The following is a 23,311-nucleotide window of genomic DNA, read 5'->3' as shown; positions in this document are numbered from 1 at the left end:
CTGAAATTGAATTCAATTAACTTTCAACATGCAGTCAAGACTAATTAATGTCTGAAATATGGTTAGAGCTTGTGCTCTAACCAACTGAGCCATCTGGCCATCCCTCATTAAAAGATCTATTAAATAGTAATTAACATGTTGGACTATAAAGGAGTTAATATTTCTATTATGTAAATGGACTGATGTCATCAATATGATTAAATACCTAAGGTTTTTGAAGATTTTTTCATTTTGTAGATATTGTGGCATTACTGTATTTACCTTTATGTTGCCTTCAGCAGATCCTGTAACAAAGTACTCTTCAGTCTGATCAATAGAAATGGCTTTAACAGGAGAATCATGGCTCTGGAAAAGCTGCCTCCGTTGTCGTTGCTGAAGGTCAAATACACATGTAAAGCCTTTTCTGCCACATGATATTAGTAGCTGATGCTTTGGAGCATATGCTAAAACAGTGGCTCCACTATCATGGCAAATAAATGCTGAAAGTTAAAAAAAACAAAACGAAACAAGTAAAAACCATTTAACAGTATAAGAAACAAACTTCTGGCTTTCGGCCAAGGTGGAATGTTAGAATAGATTTATCCTTCTGCCTGAAACAATTAAAAAATCAAATGATATACAGGAAACAATGGTTTGAGACATTGGGCATCAGGCAATGAAGAAAAATGATCTCTAAGAGATGGGACACAAACTGGGTGAGCCATACAACTGCACAGCTTATTATTGCCTATGAAGTGTTTTCTGGCCATGGCACAAGGAAGGGGAACCCACCTGAACCAGGTTCCTGTTCTCAGAAGCCATAGTGGAAAACCTCATAATTCACCAGGCACAGGATAGAATACTCAGAAGGGTTCTATCACAGTAGCAGGGCAAAATTAACCCCAAATGCTGCTTTGGTCCTGTTTAACAAAGCCCCCCAAATCTAACTGTTTCCAAGTAACTTACGCAAAATATTTAACTGTTTCCAAGTAAATTATTCCCAGAACAAAGCTCAAAAATATTTACGGAATACGAAAATAATTAGCATCTAATAAAGTAAAATTCACAATGCCTGGCATCTACTACAAAATTACCAGGCATTCAAAGAAGCAGGAAAATACAACCTAGAAGAGAAGAAAATCCATCAATTGACACTAACCCAGAAAATGACAGGGATGATAGAATTAGCAGATAAGGAAATTATGAGTATATTGCATATGTGCATGAAGCTGGATGAAAGACTGTGCACATTAAAGAGACATGAAAGATATTTAAAAAAAAAACCCTAATCAAAAGTCCAGAGATTAAAAACCACATGTTTGAATGAAAAATAAACTGGATGGGATTAAGAGCACATTAAACACTGCAAAAAAATTAGTGAACTTGAAGACATAGCAGTATAAATATCAGAAATATAAAATTACAATTAATGTTTTTCTTAAAAAAATTCTTGCCTAACAAATCTTAGGGAAAAAAAAATCTGTAAAAAGCTCAAAGACAATATAGCATAATGACACAGAGTGAAGATTCAGGAGTTAGAATGCCAAGGTTTAAATCCTGGATTTTGTCTGGATTTATATGTATATCCTAGGTGAATTATTTAACCTAAGTCTCAATTTCATCATTTATAAAAGACATAACACCACCTGCCTCACAGGTTTGTGTGAAGATTAAATTAGCTAATATATTCACAGCATGCATAGTACTTGGCATATAGTAAATACTCAATAAAATTATTATTATTGTAAGAATCTAAATAAATCTAATTACAGAGAGGGATTTTAAAAATCTTTTACCAGCACTTTTGAGATAAAACTCAGAGTAAAATGCAAAAATTTAAGTATACATCCTTTATGAGCTTTGACAAAGATACTCATATCAAAACATAAAATGTTTTCACCATCCCTTGCAAGTTCCCTCATGCCTCTTTGTAGCCAATTCTCCTCTCCCAAAGAGAGTTATTACTCTAATTTTTATCTGATTAGTTTTACCTGTTCCTGAACTACATATAAATGGAATTTTATAGAATATACTCTTTTTGTGCCTGGTTTCTTTTCCTTCAACATGTTTTAGAAGTTATTCCATGTTGTCCCATGTACCAGTAGATCATGCTTTTATTGCTGAACAGTATTCTATCTATATAAACAGTATTCTATCTATATATCTATATCTATAAAGTATTCTATTCAGTATTCTGTTCAGTATTCTATTCTATATAAATATACTCCAGTTTCCTACAATTATTATAGCACTATTTGTTGATAAAACTATGTCTCCATTGAATTATCTTTGGTCTTTATTAACAATCAGTCAACAGACCAACACTATACATGTGTGGGTCTATTACTGGGCTCTCTACAGGCATATCTTGCTTTATTATGCTTTGCTTTATTGCACTTCACGGATATGGTGCTATTAGAAATTGAAGACTTGTGGCAACCCTGCGTCGACTAAGTCTATTGTTGCCATTTTTCCAAGAGAACTTGCTCACTTTATGTCTCTATGTCATATTTTAGTAATTCTTGCAATATTTCAAACTTTTCCATTATTATTACATTTGTTATAATGATCTGTGATCAGTGATCTTTGACATTACTATTGTAATTATTATAGGGTCCACGAACCATGCCCACACAAGACAGCAAACTTAACTGATAAAAGTGTGTATTCTGACGGCTCTACCAACCAACCTGCTGTTACCCCATCTCTCTCCCTCTCCTTGGACCTCGTATTCCCTTAGATACAACAATATTGGAAGTAGGCCAATTAATCATCCAACAATGAACTCTCAGTGTTCAAGTGAAAGGAAGAGGCACATGTCTCTCACTTTAAATCAAAAGCCTGGAGCTGAGCTGCACCCTCCACAACTAAGACTGAAAGGACAACAACTTGAAGCTGAACGGCATCCTCCACAACTAAGATTGAAAGGACAACAACTTGACTTGGAAAAAAGTCCTGTAAGTACACACTGTTCCCCAATAAAGTCCTGTTCCCCTTCCCCAATAAAATCTTTAAAAAAAAATAAAAGCTAGAAGTGATTAAACTTAGTGAGGAAGGCATATCAAAAGCCAAAATAGGCTAAAAGCTAGGCCTCTTGTACCAAACAGTCAAGTTGTGAATGCAAAGGGAAATTTTTTAAAGGAAATTAAAAGTTCTACTCCAGTGAACACACAAATGATAAGACAGTGAAAACAGCCTTATTTCTGATATGGAGAAAGTTTTAGTGGCTAGAAGCTCAAACCAGCCACAACATTCCCTTAAGCCAAAGATTAATCCAGAGCAATGCCTTCTCTTTACTTCTATAAAGGAAGAGAAGGATGAGGAAGCTGCAGAAGAAAAGCTGGAAGCCTAATCAGAGGTTGGTTCATGAGGTTTAATGAAAGAAGCCGTCCATAACATGAAAGTGCAAGATGAAGCAGCAAGTGCTGTTGAGAAACTGCAGCAAGTTATCCAGAACTAGCTGAGATAATTAAGGAAGGTGGTTACACTAGATGACAGAATTTCAGTACAGAGAAAACAGCCTTATATTGTAAGAAGATGCTGTCCAGGACTTTCATAGCTACCGAGAAGTGAATGCCTGGCTTCAAAGCTTTAAGGGACAGGCTGATTCTCGTTAGGGACTAATGCAGTTAGTGACTTTGAGTTGAAGCCAATGCTCATTTACAAACACTCCAAAAATCCTAAGGCCCTTAAGAACTATGCTAAATCGACTCTGCCTATGCTCTATACAAGGAACAACTAAGCCTGGATGACAGCCGACCTGTTTACAACATGGTTAAATGAAAACTTTAAGCCCACTGTTGAGACCTACTACACAGAAAAAAAGATTCCTTTCAAAATATTACTCTTTATCTATAATGCACGTGGTCACCGAGTTCTGATGGCAATTATACAACAAGATTAATATTTTCATGCCGGCTAACACATCTGTTCTGCAGCCATTGAATCAAGGAATAATTTTTATTTTCTTTAAAGGAGAGCGCAGCTCACAGTGGCCCATGTAGGGATCAAACCGGCAACCTTGGTGTTATCAGCACCATGCTCTAACCAACTGAGCTAACCGGTCACCCCCTAATTTTAAGTCTTACGACTTAAGAAATACATTTTGTAAGGCTGTAGATGACATAGATAGTGATTCCTCTAGTGAATCTGGGCCAAGTAAATTGAAAACCTTCTGGAAAGGACTCACCATTCTAGGTGCCATTAAGAACATTTGTGATTCACAGGAAGAGGTCAAAATATCAACATTAACAGAAGTTTGGAAGACACTGATTGCAGCCTTCCTGGATGACTTTGAGTAGTTCAAGACCTCAGTGCAGGAAGTAACTACAGATGTGGTGGAAGTAGCAAGAGTAGTAGAATTAGAAGTGGAGCCTGGAGATATGGCTGACTTGCTGCAACCTCATGATACAATGTGAACAAATGAGGAGTTGCTTCTTATGGACGAGCAAAGAAAGTGGTCTCCTGGGATGGAACCAATTCCAGATGAAGGTGCTGTGAAGACTGTTGAAATGTCAACAAAAGATTTAGACATTACATAAACTTAGTTGATAAAAAGCAGCAGCAGGGTTTCAGAGGCTCGACTCCAATTTTGAAAGAAGTTCTGTACTATCAAACAGCATCGCATGACGAGAGGAATAGTTCATGAAAGGAAGAGTCAATTGATGTGGTAAACTTCATTGTTGTCTTATTTTAAGAAGTTACCAGAGCCATTCCATCCTTTAGCAGCCACCACCCTGATCAGTCAGCAGCCATCAACACTGAGGCAAGACCCTCCACCAGCAAAAAAACTATGACTTGCTGAAGGCGCAAATGATGGTAAGCATTTTTTAGCAATAAAGTATTTTTTAATCAAGTTACGTACATTGCTTTTTCAGACATAATACTATTGCACACTTAATAGACTACGGTATAGTGTAAACATAACTTTTATAGGCAATGGGAAACCAAAAGATTTGTGTGACTCACTTTACAAGCATCCCTCAGAGATACTGCAGGTTCAGTTCTAGACCACTGCAATAAAGTGAATATCACAATAAAGCAAGTAGTAATCTTTTTGCTGGTGGAGGGTCTTGCCTTTAATTTGTAAAAAATGCAATGTCTGTGAAGAACAATAAAGCAAAGTGCAATAAAATCATATGCCTGTAGAACAATATTCACTGTGTTGCGGTGTTGTGGAAACGAACCCACAATATTGCCAAGGTATGCCTGTATCCTGTTCCATGATCTGTGTCTATTCTTAAGCCAACACCACCATGTCTTAATTGCTGTAGATTTATAGTAAGTCTGGAAATCAGGTAGGGTGAGTCCTCCAAGTTTGTTTTTCTTCAGTATTCAGTATTCTAGGTCTGGTGCTTCTTTATATAAACTTTGGAACTAGTTTGCTGATATCTGCAAAATAGCTGGCTGGATTTTGATTAGGATTGTATTGAATCTGTAAAGTTCAGAGGTACTAAGATTGTAACAACATCGAGTCTTCCAATCTGTGGATGTGAAAGATCTTCCCTTTTATTTTATTTTATTTTATTTTTAAAGATTTCACTGGGGAAGGGGAACAGGACTTCACTGGGGAACAGTGTGCACTTCCAGGACTTCTCCCAAGTCAAGTTGTTGTCCCCTTAATCCTAGCCGCGGAGGGTGCAGCTCAGCTCCAGGTCCAGCCGCTGTTGTTAGCTGCAGGCAGCACAGCCTACCATCCCTTGCGGGAGTCGAACCGGCAACCTTGTAGTTGAGAGGATGCGCTCCAATCAACTGAGCTATCCAGAAGCTCAGTGGCAGCTAAACTCAAGGTGCCTTGCTCAATCTCAGTTGCAAGGGGTGGAGCCCACCATCCCTTGTGGGAGTCGAGGAGTCAAATGGGCAACCCTGTGTTTGAGAGCCCACTGGCTCATGTGGGAATCGAAACAGCAGCCTTCGGCGTTAAGAGCACGGAGTTCCAACCGCCTGAGCCACTGAGCCCGCCCCTCCACCCATTTATTTAGATCTTTGATTTCTTTTATCTTTTATGTAGTTTTCCCCAACAGATGGTATACATATTTTGTTAGAGTTATGCCTCAATATGTCATTATTTTGGGTGCTACTATAAATGGTAATGTTTTAAAAATTTCAAGTTCCATTTGTTCACTGCTGGTATACAAGGGAGCAACTGACTTTATAGTACATTGACCATGTATCCTGTGACTTTGCTATACTTGCATGTTAGTTCTGGGAAGTTTTTTTTTTTGTAGATTCTTTGGGATTTTCTACACAGATAATCATGTTACCTGTGAATAAAGGCAGTTTTATTTCTACTCTTCCAAACTGTATACACTTTATTTCCTTTTCTTGTCTTATTGCGTTAGAACTTCCAATACAATGTTAGTTAAATAGGAGTGGAGCAAGGGAACATAATATGCAATGATTGATGTTTACAATTATGATTTGTGACTATTAAATCCAAAGTAAAGACAATGATTTTTAAATTATCTATGTTCTACTGTCCTTCCTCAAGGTATAATGAAGAGTTAATTATCTTTATTGCATTCTTCTGGTTTCAAACTCTGCCATCCTAGGCAAACCTCATGGGCTAATAAGTATGTCATTAAAAAATCCATTTAAAAATCATTTTTAACTTATTAATTTCTTGACTTTTAAAATTTATAAAATTTAGCTCTCAAAACTTACCATGTACTAAACTATTGGCAGGTGTTACAAGAGTATCCCACAAACATACGTTTCTGGAAAGAAAAAAGATTACTTCTTGAGTGACACAAAATGTTAACAGAATTAAAAGTATGTCTCAGTTACATAACATTTGAACCTTGCTCTTACAGAAAGTTCTTAAATTTATAAAAGAACCTAATACAAGCAGCTAATATATTTATGTATGATTGATTTTTACAGAAAATTAAAAAAAACTACACTTTCATAAAACTGAATAACTTAAGAATAACATGTATTTACCAATAATACTATATAAAGCCTGAAGATGGAAGCTACTTTTTATATTAATTTATTCTCTAACAGTAAGATTGATATACACAAATAGCAGGATACACTGAATTTTCTGGAGCACAAAGAAAACTTATTTTTACTATAAATGAGAACAGCTTTTACACTCCTTTCTATGAGTTGCAAAAAAGGCACCAAGATATAAGAATTTCTATGGAAGATAGGCTAAAAATTCCATACTCCCACAATCCCATTTCTAGGGCAAAATGTGACCTCACAGGTAAATATAAAAGCTCAGCAACCTCAGTTGGCCTTGATCTCACAACTCAGCTATAGGAGGGAAGGCAAGAGTTAGGGGTGTGGAGACAGAGGCAGGAGGAGACATTTTCTTGCATATTCAAAATTTTTGCCAGAATGGGGACAGGTTGCCAATTATTAGCTATTGTACAACTAACAAGTCTCTGAATTTTCTGTTATCTTTTTGTGAAACAATGATAATATCTAATAGAGCCATGGTGAGGATTAAATAGCATGACCAGTAAATAGCTGTTTTTTTTCTTGCCTCTAGCTTTAGCACATATAAAATGATATGAAAAAAAATTAATTCCACCATCAATCAAATCTCTTTCTCCTAAAGTCTTAACATTAGAATATTAAAAATATAAAAGAAATGGATTGTTTTTAAGGCACCATAATATCCTTAAATTTACTATTAGAATACTAAAAATGCCCTAGAAACAATTTTTACAATAAAAGTATTTAAAGGCATGATTATGAAAACATTGAGACATAAGGACATAAAGCAATTAAAAATAAAGCTTAGCTATACATATACATACTTCAGTTTTAGTTATAATCTCTTACCTATTGTCAGTTGAAAGACCAGCTGTAGCTATCAGAGAGGAGGAACTAATGAAGACAAAATCATTGGCTGTTTTGTTATGACACTGCCAAGTCTAGAATGGTTATAACAACAAATGTTAATATTGTCATTAACAATTCTATAACTAGGTAGATGCATTAATCAAAAAGTGATCATGTAATTTGTGGCTTGCTTAAACCCTGTTTTTTTTTCCTCCTGAACTTTAGAAAAGTTTCAAGGGTAGTACAGAGAACTTTCATACACCCTTTAACCAGATTTACCAATTTTTAACATTTGCTATATTTGTCTTTCCTCTCTTTTTTACACACTTTTCCTGAATCATTTAAATAAGCAGCATACTTCATGACGCTTTACAAGGCCCTTTGCTTTCATTCAAACAAAAGCTCAAAGGGAAACAAAAGGTTAAACTCTAAATATTTCCTTTAGAATATTTATGAAAATTTTTGTCTTAGAAGACAGAAACTAGGATCTTAGGTGAAATTATTTATTTTCAGAAATATTTAAACTTTTAAATAATTTTTCAAATATGTGAATAAAAACATATAAACAGTCAACAAAATTTTTTAAAAATTACGTTTTTCAATATTCCACCAAACAATAACTTAAAATATTATTAGAGGTTTAGTCAATTATAAAGACTTTCAAGTTATATTTATTCAGATGTTTCTCTTCAATAAAAAATTACTTTTTAAAGCATGTTAAAAGCATCACATGAAAGATTTTTCCTTTGAGTCACTTACCATTCCCCTTGCCCCTATTGCAGGCAAGTCCTTAAAACAAAATCTACTTTAACTCCCCAAAGCCAATTATGTAAATTTTTAATCCAATTTATCTCTGTATAAATTAAATAACAAAAGGTAGTCCTTTAGGGAACATCAACTTGCATGTTTAAATATGTTGGCTTAATGAAAATTTGACAAAAAATAAATACTCTTTCAAGGTACCCTCATTAACCCTCCCTTGCTTGCTTTCACTCAGATTAGTACTATATTCCAGCATTTAACCTTGGGTAAATTACCAGAGTCTAAAGCCATATTCTTATTTTTTTCTCGATAGGTATTGTTTAGTTTTATAAAGGGCTTCACTAAAAAATATATTAAATATAAATTCAGCGTTCTGTGAAGCTGAAGAAGGTTCATTAAACCCATGTGATCCTGAGCAGAGTTGTAGCTTTTTATTTTTTTTAAGAGATGGGCAAGAAAATAATAATACGGCTATAGGATATGCTTTCTACTTTGTTTGTTCATAAGAGACAGCTGAAGAAAAGCAACCAGGTACACTGGTCTGCTCATTCTTTTTAGGTATGATACCCATTGCAGCTTTGTAAGGCTGGAAAAGGGCTTGAGTAACCCACAGGTTGCATGGGTCTCTGGAGGTACATGTTGGTTCTATACAAGTTAATTTTCCAAGTTGCCAGAGATTTTTATACCTCACAAGGTAATTTTCACATAATACAAGGACAAGAGCTTGTAGTAAACTGAATACATAGGACCAGATAGATTTTATTTTTTGGCTTTAATATTTCTTGCCTCAAATATATATTCTCCATATCTTTAAAAATTGTAAAGTTAGGAATTCTTGACTTACCAGGTATGGCTTAGGCATGCTTCCCGTAACGGGACAACATTTCCAGTTTGTTTGATACAAACTTAAATATCCATCAGCATCAGCTATTCCAAACTTAGGGAGAAAAATATTTAAAAATGTTTAATACAAAAGCACATATTTACCCTTACCATCAATCCCATATTTTGATTCTTAAATATTTGACTGATAAATTGTTTGACTTTTCACTTCACCTACGTGTGAATCTAGTCCAGAAAAACATTTAGCTACTGCTTAAAACATTTCCAAGGTAGATGTAAAGGAAACAAACATCAGACACCCATTTTATTATACTAATCAACAGCATAGTCTGTATATTCTCCGTAAGTACTCCAAAAACAGAATATTGGATTTACACATTAAACTATGTGAGAAAGTTTAGCATATGTAAGATAGAAAACTGTTCATTTTGAAAAAGACAAAATAAGGACTTTCAGAAATATACAATAAGGAAAACATGTATAGAACAGTAGAAAGTAAAATGAAACAAAGATTATCACAGTAAAAGAATTCAACTGTGGGAACTCACGGCAATTTGATTGGGAAGATGTCAAATAATCCAGTAAGGGAATATGTGATACAGATCTTGAAGGATGAGTAAGAATGTTAAGCTTTTTTTTCTTTATATTATAAAAGTAATGCATGCTTATATAAAGTATATAAAATAAAACAAATGTTTACTTTGGATTCTTGCCCTCTCCCACTTCCAGATTTCATAACTATTAAAGATTTGATTGGATCCCTCTGAGATTTGTTCTATGAATATTCAAACATTCACACATACAGGTTTTTTTTTTTTAAATTAGGATCATAATGAATAACAGTTCTACAATTACATTTTTGTCTTATTATAACCATCTTTCCACACTTGTAAATATAAATATACCTCATTCTTGTGTTGTATAGTATTACACTGTATAGTTGTATTATAACTATTTGGGACTCTTCCATTATAGACATTTTCCAATTTTCCCTACTATAAAAAGTATTGCTTGGAACATTCTTGTACATATACCTTTGAGTCTTTATGTAGGATAGAAATCTAGAAATTGGAAAGCTTTGTCAAAGGGCATCATTTAAAATTTGTAGGTGAAGACAAAATTAAATCCTAAAAGGTAATATCAATTTGCACACCCAATTTTCTTACACATTAGTCAACGCTGCATATTATTAAAATTTTAAGTATTTGTCAATTTATAGAAAAAAGGCTCATTTTAATGTATATTCCTTCATTAGTAAGGGTTATTGGCAATGCGGTTTTTTTTTTTAATAAATTGATTGTTCACATCCTTTGTCTACTTCTCTATTAAGTTGTCTTTTAAACAATGATTGATAGGGCTAATATTAGGAATATTAACCAATTGTTTACTATATTTGTTACAGATATTTTTCCAGGGTCTATCCTTTTTGTGATTTATCTGATGTTTTCTATAGTAGCTCTAGATACATTCTTCAGAAAGGGTATATGGAATGTGTTAAGTCTCTGCATACTTACAAATGTGTCTATTTTGCCATCAAATTTGAATAATAGTTTGGATAGAAACTGACTCATAGTTTCCATTCCTTGTTCATCAGAATTCTTTGAGTATTGCTCTATTTGTTACCTCTATTTTTGAGTAGGCCAGCGCCATTAATTTTGGAGGGGATGGCGGAGCAATTGTTAAGTAACCATTTTTATCCCCACTCCTTCCTAGAGCCTTTCTTTCTTCTTGAATTAAAACAAAAACAAAGAAACAAACAAAAAACCATGAAAATGAAATAATCAGAACGTATCTAGTCATGTGTTGTTTCTCAGTACTTCTGCCTGGTACTTGGTAGGCCCTTCCTTTTCTAAAACTCTGGTTTTTTCTTTGCTTTGGGGAAATCTTTTTTGTACTATTCTTTTTTTTTAATTAAAGTTTATTGGAGTGACAACTGTTAGTGAAGTTACATAGGTTTCAGGTGTACAATTCTGTAATACATCATCCATATATCACATTGTGTGTTCACTACCCAGAGTCAGTTCTCCTTCTATCACAATATATTTGACCCCATTTACCCTCTTCTACCACCCCTCTTCCCCCTTACTCTCTGGTAACAACTAAACTGTGGTCTGTGTCTATGAGTTTTTGTTTCTTCATTTGTTTGTCTTGTTCCTTTGTTGTTTTCAGTTTTATATACCATATATCAGTGAAATCATATGTATTTCACTAACCCAATTTTGGGAAATTGTTTACTTTTAATTTCCAAGAATTCTTTCCTTTTCTTCTACTGCCTTTGTTTTATAGCAGCTTGTTCTTATTTCAGAATGTAGCGTCTTCCTGAATCTGAAATACTGTTCCTCGCAGGTCATTTGTTCTGCTTAATGCTGTTTTTCAGGCTTAGTTTTTCTGCAGCGTTCCATGACTTTTGGCAGTCTATTTTTATTTATAATTGACAAATTGATCAGCATCATAATATAGTATGGGTCATCTGTTCCACTGATCTTAGCAAACTTCCCTACTAAGGGAGATAACATGCTTAGGTGCCACGTTATTTGACTCCATCATGGCTAAGCTGAATCAACAGTAAGTTGTCTCCCTGTCAAAGATACTTGGGCAGGTAATGATTGAAGAATAGTTTGTTGTATCTTACAATAGCCTATGTAAAAGGTTAGGGTTACATCTATAAAATAATCCAAATTGTAGAAGGTCTTGAATGCCATGTTAAAGAATTTGGGCTTCTAGATATAATGAGGAGCCTTGCAGGGTTCTCCTGAAAAGAACAATAATATGATCTCATCTATAGTATAGTTACATAACTATGTAATTTGTTACCTAACTTTGTTGGCAACATGAAGGATGCACTAGAGAGATAAGGGTTGAGGTATACACATTAGGAAGAATATAATATTTACAACCAAAGTGGAAAAGCATGAGCACATAGAGGATATTGATAGTTTACACAACTGAAACAACAGTAGGATTCTAAAGGCTTCTACATTAAATCCTGTTAATTGAAGATATGGGAAGTGAAGTGTTCTAGAGCAGGGTTGGCAAACTTTTTCTTAAAGGGCCATATAGTAAATATTTTAGGCTTGCCAGCTATAAAGTCTTTGTTCTCTTGAACTCTGCTGTTATAGTGGAAAAGTAAAATGGAAAACAAATAATGAATGAGTAAAACTTTATTTACAAAAACAGGTGGATAGGTTGTAGTTTGTTGATGCCTTGTTCTGGAGCAGTGTTTCTCAAAACTTTAATGTGCGTAAAAATCACCAGAGTGAGTATCTGGCTAACATGCAGATGGTGATTCAGTAGGTCTGGAGTAGAATCAATAATTTGCATTTCTAAGAAACTCCCAGATGTTACTTGCTACTTGACTGTACTTTGAGTAGGTTCCAGAGGATAAACAAAGTATTTAATAAAAAATCTGTACTATAAGGTGGTTCTGTAATCATTTGGTCCTTAAGCATGATTTAAATGAATTTTAATAAACATACATACAATGTCTTTCCAGGAAGAACCAAATGAATTTAAGTGCTCTTGAAGAGAACATTTTTAAAGAAGAATTCATATAGATTAATATTTTACCGTTGGTTCACTGAGCTGCTCTCTTCAGAAAGCCAAACTAGTAATATTTATAAACCTCCAACATAATCAAACCATTTTCCCATTTGCATTTTTATATACTATATGCTACCTTATTTCCCTGGTAGTTAAATCTCATTCTTGTAACTCTTGAATTGCCGCCAGATCGAAAGCAGGTTATTTGTTGAGAATGGCCCCATTCAAACATTCTGACACTTCCATCTTGAGCTCCTGTCAGATCTGCATTATAGAGGATAAAAATTACAAATTTATTTAAGGAATCTTCGGAAAACTTACTTTTTAATCCAATGTGAAACTCTTTATGGAAGAAACACCTACGAAATGAATCATAATTCATTTACATGAATTTATCAAATTCATTTACATTAATTTACCTTTGTATGAAATTTTGCTTGAATACTCTTAATCTTAAAAACAGGTAACTATGTGATGTACTTTTATTTGACTGAGAATATATCTTCACACAAAACAACAGAAGCAATTAAATCAGACCTCTACAAATTTTACTTCCTTTTAAAATTACATCAATGTTTTAATAGCCTTTAATAAATAACTTTTATGGTAACCACTTAACAAATGCTGGGGTTACTAAAGAGTCAGTTCTTATCAGTCATACCATTAATGTTTGAATATATACATTTTTCTCTTTAAAAAAAAAGATTATAGGAGGTCTTGAATGTCGTGCTCATGCTAAAGAAAAAAATCATTTCTGAGTTATTCTGACTGACCTGATATTTCAAATATATATCATTTGTTTCATTAAGAAACATGAACATGCTAAATAATTGCTAACACTTCACTGTACCATTAACTAATTATGTGATACTAGGAAACTTATTTAACCGCCCTGAGCCTATTACCTTCCTGTAAACGGAGAATAATGATACATAAGTCACTGGATAGTTGTGAGAAGTGGGATAATTCATATAAATCATTCAGAAATATGCCTAACATATAGGACTCAATTTATGTTAAGTATAATGATCAGTATTAATGAGGTACAGAGGTAATGAGAAATTTGATTATTCTATATAAAGATCTAGCACATTTCTAGTCATATATTAATATAAAGTCCCTCATTCCTTACCAAGTACTTAAATAAATGGACTTCAATTGTTCTAAAATGTTTTAACACTGGGCTGGGGTTGAGAGGATGGGTAGAATTTCTTGAGACTGGGAATGTTAGCTCTTTTCCCTTGCCCCCAGTAGTCTTAGCTTATTCAAAAAAATAAATTGGGCTAGTTGTGTTTAAAATCCACTCAAAGTTTTCTAGTACTATTTATGATTTTAATTTATTTGGAAAAAATCCCTAATTATTAGTAGCTGACATAAAATGAAAGCATCTCTTAAAGCCTTTATAAACTAAGATTTTAAAGAACAAAATTAAGTTTCCTATAACCAGGTTGTCTAAGCAAATATCCCTCACTAGTAACTCAAGACTGTCATATAAAAGCAGTAGGATTAACTACAATGGTAAACCTTAATAAGCTCATTATTTTTTTTTTAAATTAAGACTTTTAAGACTTCCATTTCTATTTTAATCTAACCCATTAGCCTAACTTCTAAAAATTTCTCTAGAGTAAAAGTCAAAAAGTAGTGGTTTCTAATGACTAAGATTTTTTTAAAGAGCTACTCCGAAGGAAGAAACTATTTTGAGGTATCTGAAATTCAGAGTAAAATTTTGAAAAATCCTGCCTCATTACATTTCCACTACACAAAAAGTACTTATTGTTGAACTAAATTACTATCTGTGGGACTTGTTCATGACATGAAAAGATATACTGGGGAAAAAAAATCCAGTGATTAATTTAATTAGCTTTAAATTTTTCAAGTCTCTTATTTGCCAGTATGGTACTTCTTTGAAGAGAGAAAGTACTTAGCCCAAGACAGAAGTGATCTGATGCTACCTAATAACTCTGAAAATATGTCCATTAATTGCCTTTGAAGCTAGGGATCTCTTTATTTAAATTAATGGGATTGAAGTAGAGAATTCCCTATAAACTAGTCACCTGTCAGGACACATGCTGTGAAATCCCTTCAATATTTCAGGACACTTCCAAACTCTACTGCATAGAGTAAGGATAGGTTTTTAAGCAATGCCAAATATTTTATTCAAGCTTTGTTTTAAAAACACATTTGACTCCTTATTCTCTAAGCTTCGTGACTAATTTTTAGTTCTCACTTCACATTAGACTTGTTAGAAAATGTACTTCTAGTGCCAAATAAATTCAATGTAGTGAAAACAGACTATTTTATTCCTCGAGTATAAGCAACAGAAATTACTCTCTTCGTTTTAAACGTATGGTTCTCTTGAACACTTCTGTTGGATACTGGTGCACAACTTTGACAATACATGCTTACACCACTTATGATAATTACCGTGTTTCCCCAAAAATAAGACCTAGCCAGGCCATCAGCTCTAATGCATCTTTTGGAGCAAAAATTAATATAAGACTGGGTATAATACATAATATAATATGAAATATAATAAATATAATATAATGTAATGTAATATACCCGGTCTTATATTAATTTTTGGTCTAAAAGATGCATCAGAGCTGATGGCTCGGGCTCGGCTAGGTCTTATATTTGGGGAAACATAGTGAGTAGAAAAGAACATTGGTTCAGTCAATTGCATTTTATCAGAATATCTCTAAAAAAAAGGTGGTCGATTTTTTTACAGTTTATTAAATTGGAGGGACATGAATACCTCTTAATGAACATGCACTATTTTTGTTACTATGTGGTAAGACAACTTGATGAAGGGCACAACTTAAAAATTATATATATATAAAAAAAACCTGGAATACTCACATGCCAATATGAATAGATTCCAACCCACCAGTTAATTTTAAAGTTGTCTCTATTATTTTTTTCTCTGCTTCAATATTTCCAATACATTCCCCATAAATTAAGTTCTTTGTTAAAGGAAGAAAAACTTTTGAGATTCCTAGAAAGATTAACTGAAAATAAATATATCCTGCCTTAGAAGGTAAGAACTTACTAATAACGATTTCCTATACTTAGTGTATCTGATAAAAGATAAACTGACAAAATATTAATAAAATGCAAACTGATTATGATGAGCCAATAAATGACCAAGGCATGGTTCTGGTTTATGTAACAAAAGATGATGGTGATCCTATTAAAACAATAATTATCAATTACAATTTAACATTGTGTAATGAATACAAAAATGTTCAGAAATAAAATGTGCTAACTTAAAAATATGCAGTCAAAAATGTTAAAAATTTACTACACTAAGTTACACTTCTCTATTAATTCAGGAAAATTTCTTTTTCTATTTTGATCCAATTTTGAAATGAAGATCTTATTTGCTAGCAAACATTCTCTAGGAAAAAAGTAAATCTTTTGATTAAAACTAAAAGCTTCCTTTACATTCCTTAGAGTAATGGCTAAATATTATCAACTTACAGTAAGGTAGAGTGGGATGAGAAGTCATTCTTCTGACATTATTAATGGCTTTCTTAATCATCTGTTAACAAAGAAAAATCGTTCTTCTAGTTACAGTAGTAATATTAAAAATTTTACTTGTTACAGGAACCTCAAATAACATCGACTTATTTTTATGTGATTCCGTAACTGTCATTATGAATGGTAAAAAGACTAAACATGGCAACAGAAATTAAGTTTAATAGTTCAGCCCTCTTATATTTAAGTATACACACATTTTCTGCATAATTGACCAGGCTGTAGGAACGAATTCACCTTGAGAATTTAGTCTTACCTCCTTTCTTGCCAATTCTTTTCTGATCCCATTAAATTTATTGGAATAATCCTGAATAGTATAAGGTTAAAAAGACAGGCAGAAGCATGTGAAAAAAAGAGGTAAACAGAAAATTGTATAAATTTTTAATTGATAGTCTGGAACTGTTTATTTATCCACTTGTAAATCATGCTTTAAATATTTAAATAGCCTGTCAAATAAGAGTAAAATAAATATGGGAAATTAAAGGGATAATTTTAATTTATAGAACACTTCCTATTTATACATCACTATAACTACAGTTATATTTTGCCCTAAGTTTGTAGCATTAGTCTCATGCAGATTTTTTGTTACTGTTGTTCTTTTGGATTTTAAATTGTTCAAGAAGCCTGGAGTTGTGAATAAAGTGGGGATTTGATAGGCAAGAAGAGATTATCCAGCAGAACTAGTGAGGGATAGAAACACTGAAAGAAAGAAGGGGAGGGGGGCGGGAGGAAGGGAGGGAGGGAAGAAGAAAAGAAACAGATACATTCCAATACAACACAAGTTTTTCATAACAAGTGTTCTTTTGTTAGTATTCATAAATCAATAAAATAGGATTAAGAAAATATTTTATTAATTCTCCACAAAGAAACCCAAAAACCTGCTGAATGTTACCGTTGTTTAGCAAACTTCATGTTTGAATCTCATGTTCCTCTTAAAGAAATGCCTAAGAGGTTCCTGTCCTTTCATCTTTTTATCTAACTAAATGATATTTTCTGAGTAAAATATCAAAGGAAAACCATGAATAAAAAAATAAACACAGCTTTTAAAAAGTTTCTGAAAGCATATGTAAAACATTATAAGGGAAAAAAGTCATTAATTATTTTAGAAGAACCATAAAAAAAGAACCCCCTTATTATATCTGTGTCTTTTTCTGGAGGATGGAGTGGGGCAATCCAGATACTTACGTTTACAAATCAAAATGACCCTAGCTAAAAATATGTCCTTCTAAGATTTAGATAGGAAGAAATTCAGTTCTGAGAGGAATGGCAATGGTAAATTCTGTATTATAATGCTTTGGAGTATAAACAAGTATTTTCTGAGCACCGACTATATGTTAAACACCATTCTAGTTAGAAATCATCAATGTACAAGGCAGGCAAAAAGCAATCTCTCAAAGAGCTTACATTCCAGAGGGTATAAAAAAGACATCGAAATAATATATAATTTCAAAACTGATAAAAGCTATAAAGATGATAAAATGGAATGTGATATAGGGGGTAGGCTAGGGAGGGGCAGATGCCTTCACTAGTGAAGCAAGAGAAATCTACAGAAATTTGAGTTGAGATCTGAACGGTGAAACAGGAAAAGAGCATTTTAAGCACAAAGCAAGGCAAGGGCTCCGACATGGCAATGCGCTTATGTGTCCAAGGGACAGATAGAGGCCACCCTGATAAGAGCAAAGAGAATCAGGTGTGGAATGGAGATGAGGCTGCAGAGGCTGGCATGTGTTAAACCACATCGGGCCTTGGAGGTCATGTTAAGATCTTGTTTTTTTAAAGTTGCATTGGGAAATCTGAAGTTTTAAGCAGGGGAGTGACAACATGAATGGTGCTTTAGGAAAGAGCAACTCTGAGGGAGAACAGAGGGAGCAAATGTGGAAGCAGAGGGACCAGCAAAGAAAGCTGTTACAGGAAGAACTATATTGTATTCTCTAAAACTGGAGATGGAAAAGAGTGCCTATTATTTCTTGTCATATATTTCGTACATTCTCTTTAAGTTCCCCTGTAAAAGATGATAATATGAATAGATTTTTAAAAAAAAATATTTATTTTTAATTAAAGTTTATTGGGGGTGACAATCAGTAGGCTTTATAAATGAATATTAATATATCTGTCAATTGGAAAACATTATTAATGACCAAGTCATTCATTTGAATAATTACTAGGTAGCTTTTCAAATTCTTCAATTTAACCTTAAAACACTCCTACCTGAAATCAATGAGCTACGGGGAATGGAGGGCTCTAATACAAACTCTATCACAAATTTGGGATAGTGATGACCTGATTAAATCACTTGACCTTTTTGGATCTAAATCATAACCTGAAGAACAATAAGTAGGAGTAATTATAACATCAGCAACAGATTGCTCAAAGAATAAGGTTATATGAGCAATAAAGGAGTTGCATTAAGTATATTATCAGATATTATTAAAGATGATTCAACCTTCATTTAAATAATTACCCTTACAAATTAGTGGAAAAACAATTTTTTTGGCCAAGGAAAGAATTCTATAGGATTTAGGAAACTAAAAATAACCCTACTACCTAGAAAGTAACTGAAAGAACTACTGGTGCTGGGTTTCTTCGATTCTATGTATCAATTCCTATAACCTAAGTATCAATAAAGGGATCTCATATAGGTATAAATGCGGATCAGGGCTCAAGAAGATCTTCCATTACTTCAGAAAAATTCTGTTTCAGTTCATCTGCATATTATACTTTGCTTAAATTGAAAACAATTCATATTGTTTTCATTTGCTCAAAAAAATGTATTTGTCTCAGCATTAAAAAAAATCATACTTAATATGGGCACTGTTGTTAACTGATATCCATTAAAAGATAATATTGAGACTAGGGTTAGCAAACTTTTTTGTAAAAGACCAGATAATAAATATTTTGTGCTTTATGGGTATATAGTCTCTGTCTCAGATACTCAATTCTGTCACTGTAGCATGAAAGCATTCATAGGTAAAATATAAACAAATGACTGGCTATATTCCAATAAAACTTTACTTATACATAGTGAAATTTGAACTTCATATAATTTTCATGTGTCATGAAATACCATTCCTCTTTTGATTTTTTTTCAAACACTGAAAAATATAAACACCATTCTTAGTATGCTGTCTATACAAAGACAGGTGGTGGGCAGATTTTAACCCATAGACCATAGCTCGCTGGGGCCTGATTTAGACCAGTAAGTTCCAAATAATTATTACTTAAAAAACAGCTCTTTGTATTTTAAATTATTTATTTAAAATAATTTTTGTTATCTTTAAAATATGAAAACATATTGTTCTTCAAAATCAAAATTTACAACTTCCAGCAAGTATGACTTACTAAAAAAAAGAAGTTTTAGAAAAAATTGTTTAAATCTTCCTGTTATCTCTTCAGCTGAAGGAAAAAAATAGGGTAATTTATACACAAATATTTTTAACTTTACATACCACAGATGCTCCTCTGCCAGTCTGTGTACTACCAAGCCATGGCATGTTGATTGGAGTGCCAGGATTGCTATGTGTATATGGGGTTGTACCTTGCACAGCTGTTAAATCATCACGAGCATGTATAACCAAGAAATCTTCTGACCTACAAAGGAATGTCAGCCAGAATGAAAGCAACCCATCCGTTCTTTATTTCTTCTATTATACCTGAAAGCTCTAACATATGACTTTATGTTTCCCTTTTAAATTAATTTTCTTCAGCTCTTAACTCCTAACTCACAGACAATAACCTCACATATGAATAACTTCCGATCCCTTCACTTATTTTCTTTTAATCCCCAATTCCCTTCGTTAGAGCTCCTGCCACCCCCCTCTTTATTCTTTAGCATATAAGCTTCCATTTTGCTTGCAATCCAGGAATATTCCTTTAAAATATCGTTTGACAGTTATAGTTCTGTGGATATCATCATTCATATTGCAATGTTACTGGAAAAAACAACAACAATAAAGTGTAAGGGTACCCTTTGGTTTCCATTTCTATATCATCATCCACCCAAGTATAGATCTGTGTAGCAAGGATTCCAGAAACATCCAGTTCTTGAACATCATGGCTTGAAGCAATTGCTATGCAGTTTCTATTTGCCTGAAAAATAAATCATACGGTAATTTTAAAATAAAAAAACAACATGTATATGGGCTACTTTTGAAAATGAAAACTACAAAATAGCCTCAAGAAATGATTAACTTTAAGATACAGAACATATAGCATTCTCACAAATGAATATTTTAAATTAATTTTAATAATTAAATTTTGACTGTAATAATCATCAGCTTGAGTTTAGAGATATGCTTATGTTCTAAGAATTCAAGAGCATCCAACAGAAAGGCAGCTATAAATGGTAATGCGTGTATTACTTTATTTCTTCCAGCACTGTCTAATTTACCAGAATGGTCCAACCTCCCTAAGGCTTGCAAAATTCAGAACTACGGAGAGGGGTGATCAAAGGTACGTATGCTTAGTATCATTAGAAAAGATTTGGGTTCCTTAAACTCTGTTCCGCTCCTGTAATGCAAACCACTTTGTGTGCAGGTATCTGGCCCTCGTCCTGTCACTTTGTGGGAATTATAGCACAGGAACCAGTGCAAAAATGCTGATATTCTGGCTATTGCTTTTGCTATTAGTGAAAAACTGTCCTTTGTGTCTGGACCAGGTATCATGTCTTTTAACAGCATCCATTAAATTGCGAAAGCCAACTTGTTAGCTGGAATATCTTAGGAGAATATCTCAGATCTTTCACAGCTATTGACAACCAAACAAATGGGAAAAGTTCAATCACATCGGCATTTTAAAATAATGCAATGTAAAGCAAAAGGTATTATTTCTTAGCTGTAAATTTAACATATCTGGAGAAATAAAAATTAAACAGGTACACTCAAGCAGTAAATGGCAGACTTTGTGTATGTGGATGATTATTCATTACTAGTTACTTATATACCTCCAAAAAAAAAAAAGCAAAAATCTAGTTTGTTTTATAGCACAGAATATTTAAAACCATTATTTTCTTCAGGGGGAGTCAGTTGTTGGGCATAGACAATAATTTTGTATTTGTATTTGACATGTATATATCATATTACCACATGAGAATTGCCTAGCTAAGGGGCTGATTCCAAACTTGCCTGTCTTGACAGAACTAGTCATTGTTCAGGGGTGTCTATGAGGGAAATGAGACAAAAGACGCAGTTCAAGATGAGGACAGAATGACAAAGGAACTATATAGAAGAAATCAAAGAAAAGAGAGACATAGCATAGAAAAGAAAGATGGAAAACCAATTGGTGAAATGACTGTTGAATGGATAATGCCATAGGATATATATCTAAACAATATTTTAAAAATATTTTAAAATTAGGAATACATGAAAAAGGATATATACATATATCCTTTAAGTTAATGAAAATAAAAGGAAAGAAGAGTATCTAGAAGTCACTATAAAATCTAGTAAGGCAATGAGGGAAGATAGGAGGGAAAAATGATCAACACAAATTTCAACCTTGGACCACTATACACAATGCTACTTCTTCTGTAAGTAACTTACAGATACCTCAAAAGAGTATGCTGAGTAGAAGGCTAATGAATACAAAGAAAACACTCTAGTTGGGAAGCTTTTATAAATGATAGGTCAAAAAAGGACACTTTCTATGAGTCACTTGGGCTTAGATTTGATCTAATATTAAGAATCACATTCAACATACGTATAATGAAAACAGAAAACCTTTTCTTTGGATTAACCCTTAACACGTGTTATGTAAATTCTAAAGGGTATCACATACTTGATACTTCTCTTTGTAAAGTAGCAAAACATTATTTTATCTGGTATATATTTAAAATAAAAAAATTAAATTATCAAACAATATAATCATTTTATAACAAAAAATTTATTCAGATTGCAATTTTAAGAGTGGTAAGTGTTTGGGGAAAAAGAAATACTGATGCTGAATAAACTGACAGAAGAGGAAACATTCTCCAACTATGAATACTTAATACTTGAAGAAAAAAAAATGTCTATGTACTTACTTTATTAACAGCAAAGGCAGTAATGATATCAGATTCCTTATGAATAATTCTTGCTTTACCTCCAGGATATCCCAAATCTGCTTCTATCTAAATGGAGGAAAAGAAAATATAAAAATACAGTGATTTTAGTAATAGAAAGAATAATATATGCCAATCTGTCATTTAATACTTCCATAAATTATTTTAAGAAACTCTTAGATATTTTAAATCCAAAGGTACTATTTTACATGCTCAGTATCCCTAAAACAAAACTTATTTGACAAGGGGAATTTAATTTTTTTTGAACTTGCTTTTTCACACTGTTGATGTAACATATAACTTTATTAATTGCTTATGTTCCCAAGCTGCAATGAATTAAAAGATCAAGATATTTTAATTTATTAAAGTAAAATTTGTTTGCCACATTTCTTAGCATTACAATCCTTTGATAATATTTTATAAATATTAAAAAGCCAGATAGTAAATATTTTAGGTTTTGCAGACCATACAGGGTCACTGTTACATATTCTTTTTTTAAATAACCTTATAAAAATATAAAGACCATTCTTAGCTCACAACCTATAGAAGAACAGATGGAATATGACCTCCTGAATATAGTTACCTGATTCCTGGTCTAAGATAACTTCTAAGTTATAGAAGAAAAACCTGAAACCCTGAAAGGTATAGTAATTTTCCCAAGCCAATAATCATTTTAGTAGCTGAATAAACCATAATTCAATGTACTTTAGATGAGGGAAATATATTCGACCTTATGCTTACCCCAAAGAAGGTATATACAATACCTTTGAACTCAGAAGAGAGTACTGTATAAAATCGACATTTATTAAAATATTTACGTAA

The 23,311-nt window shown here is 33.0% G+C and overlaps 1 protein-coding gene across 4 annotated transcripts in view; it reads right to left on the bottom strand.

The window, feature by feature from the left end:
* DMXL1 (Dmx like 1) overlaps positions 1-23,311 on the bottom strand; it is a 113,225-nt gene that overhangs the window by 3,641 nt on the left and 86,273 nt on the right. For 3 of the 4 annotated variants that reach the window (XM_033109778.1, XM_033109775.1, XM_033109776.1), the window contains 9 exons: positions 22,472-22,558; positions 20,420-20,541; positions 19,902-20,043; positions 16,399-16,459; positions 13,055-13,182; positions 9,380-9,472; positions 7,774-7,865; positions 6,643-6,695; positions 262-479 (listed from right to left, as the gene is read on the bottom strand). In XM_033109778.1, the coding sequence (XP_032965669.1) occupies positions 262-479; positions 6,643-6,695; positions 7,774-7,865; positions 9,380-9,472; positions 13,055-13,182; positions 16,399-16,459; positions 19,902-20,043; positions 20,420-20,541; positions 22,472-22,558 (996 nt within the window). Of the gene's footprint in view, positions 1-261; positions 480-6,642; positions 6,696-7,773; positions 7,866-9,379; positions 9,473-13,054; positions 13,183-16,398; positions 16,460-16,533; positions 16,763-19,901; positions 20,044-20,419; positions 20,542-22,471; positions 22,559-23,311 lie in introns of those variants that run through there. The other variant, XM_033109777.1, reaches the window with a different exon arrangement.

Source organism: Rhinolophus ferrumequinum, chromosome 7 (assembly GCF_004115265.2).
Source record: "Rhinolophus ferrumequinum isolate MPI-CBG mRhiFer1 chromosome 7, mRhiFer1_v1.p, whole genome shotgun sequence".
In the NCBI taxonomy this organism is placed as follows: domain Eukaryota; kingdom Metazoa; phylum Chordata; class Mammalia; order Chiroptera; family Rhinolophidae; genus Rhinolophus; species Rhinolophus ferrumequinum.
This window is presented reverse-complemented; position numbering and strand designations above follow the sequence as displayed.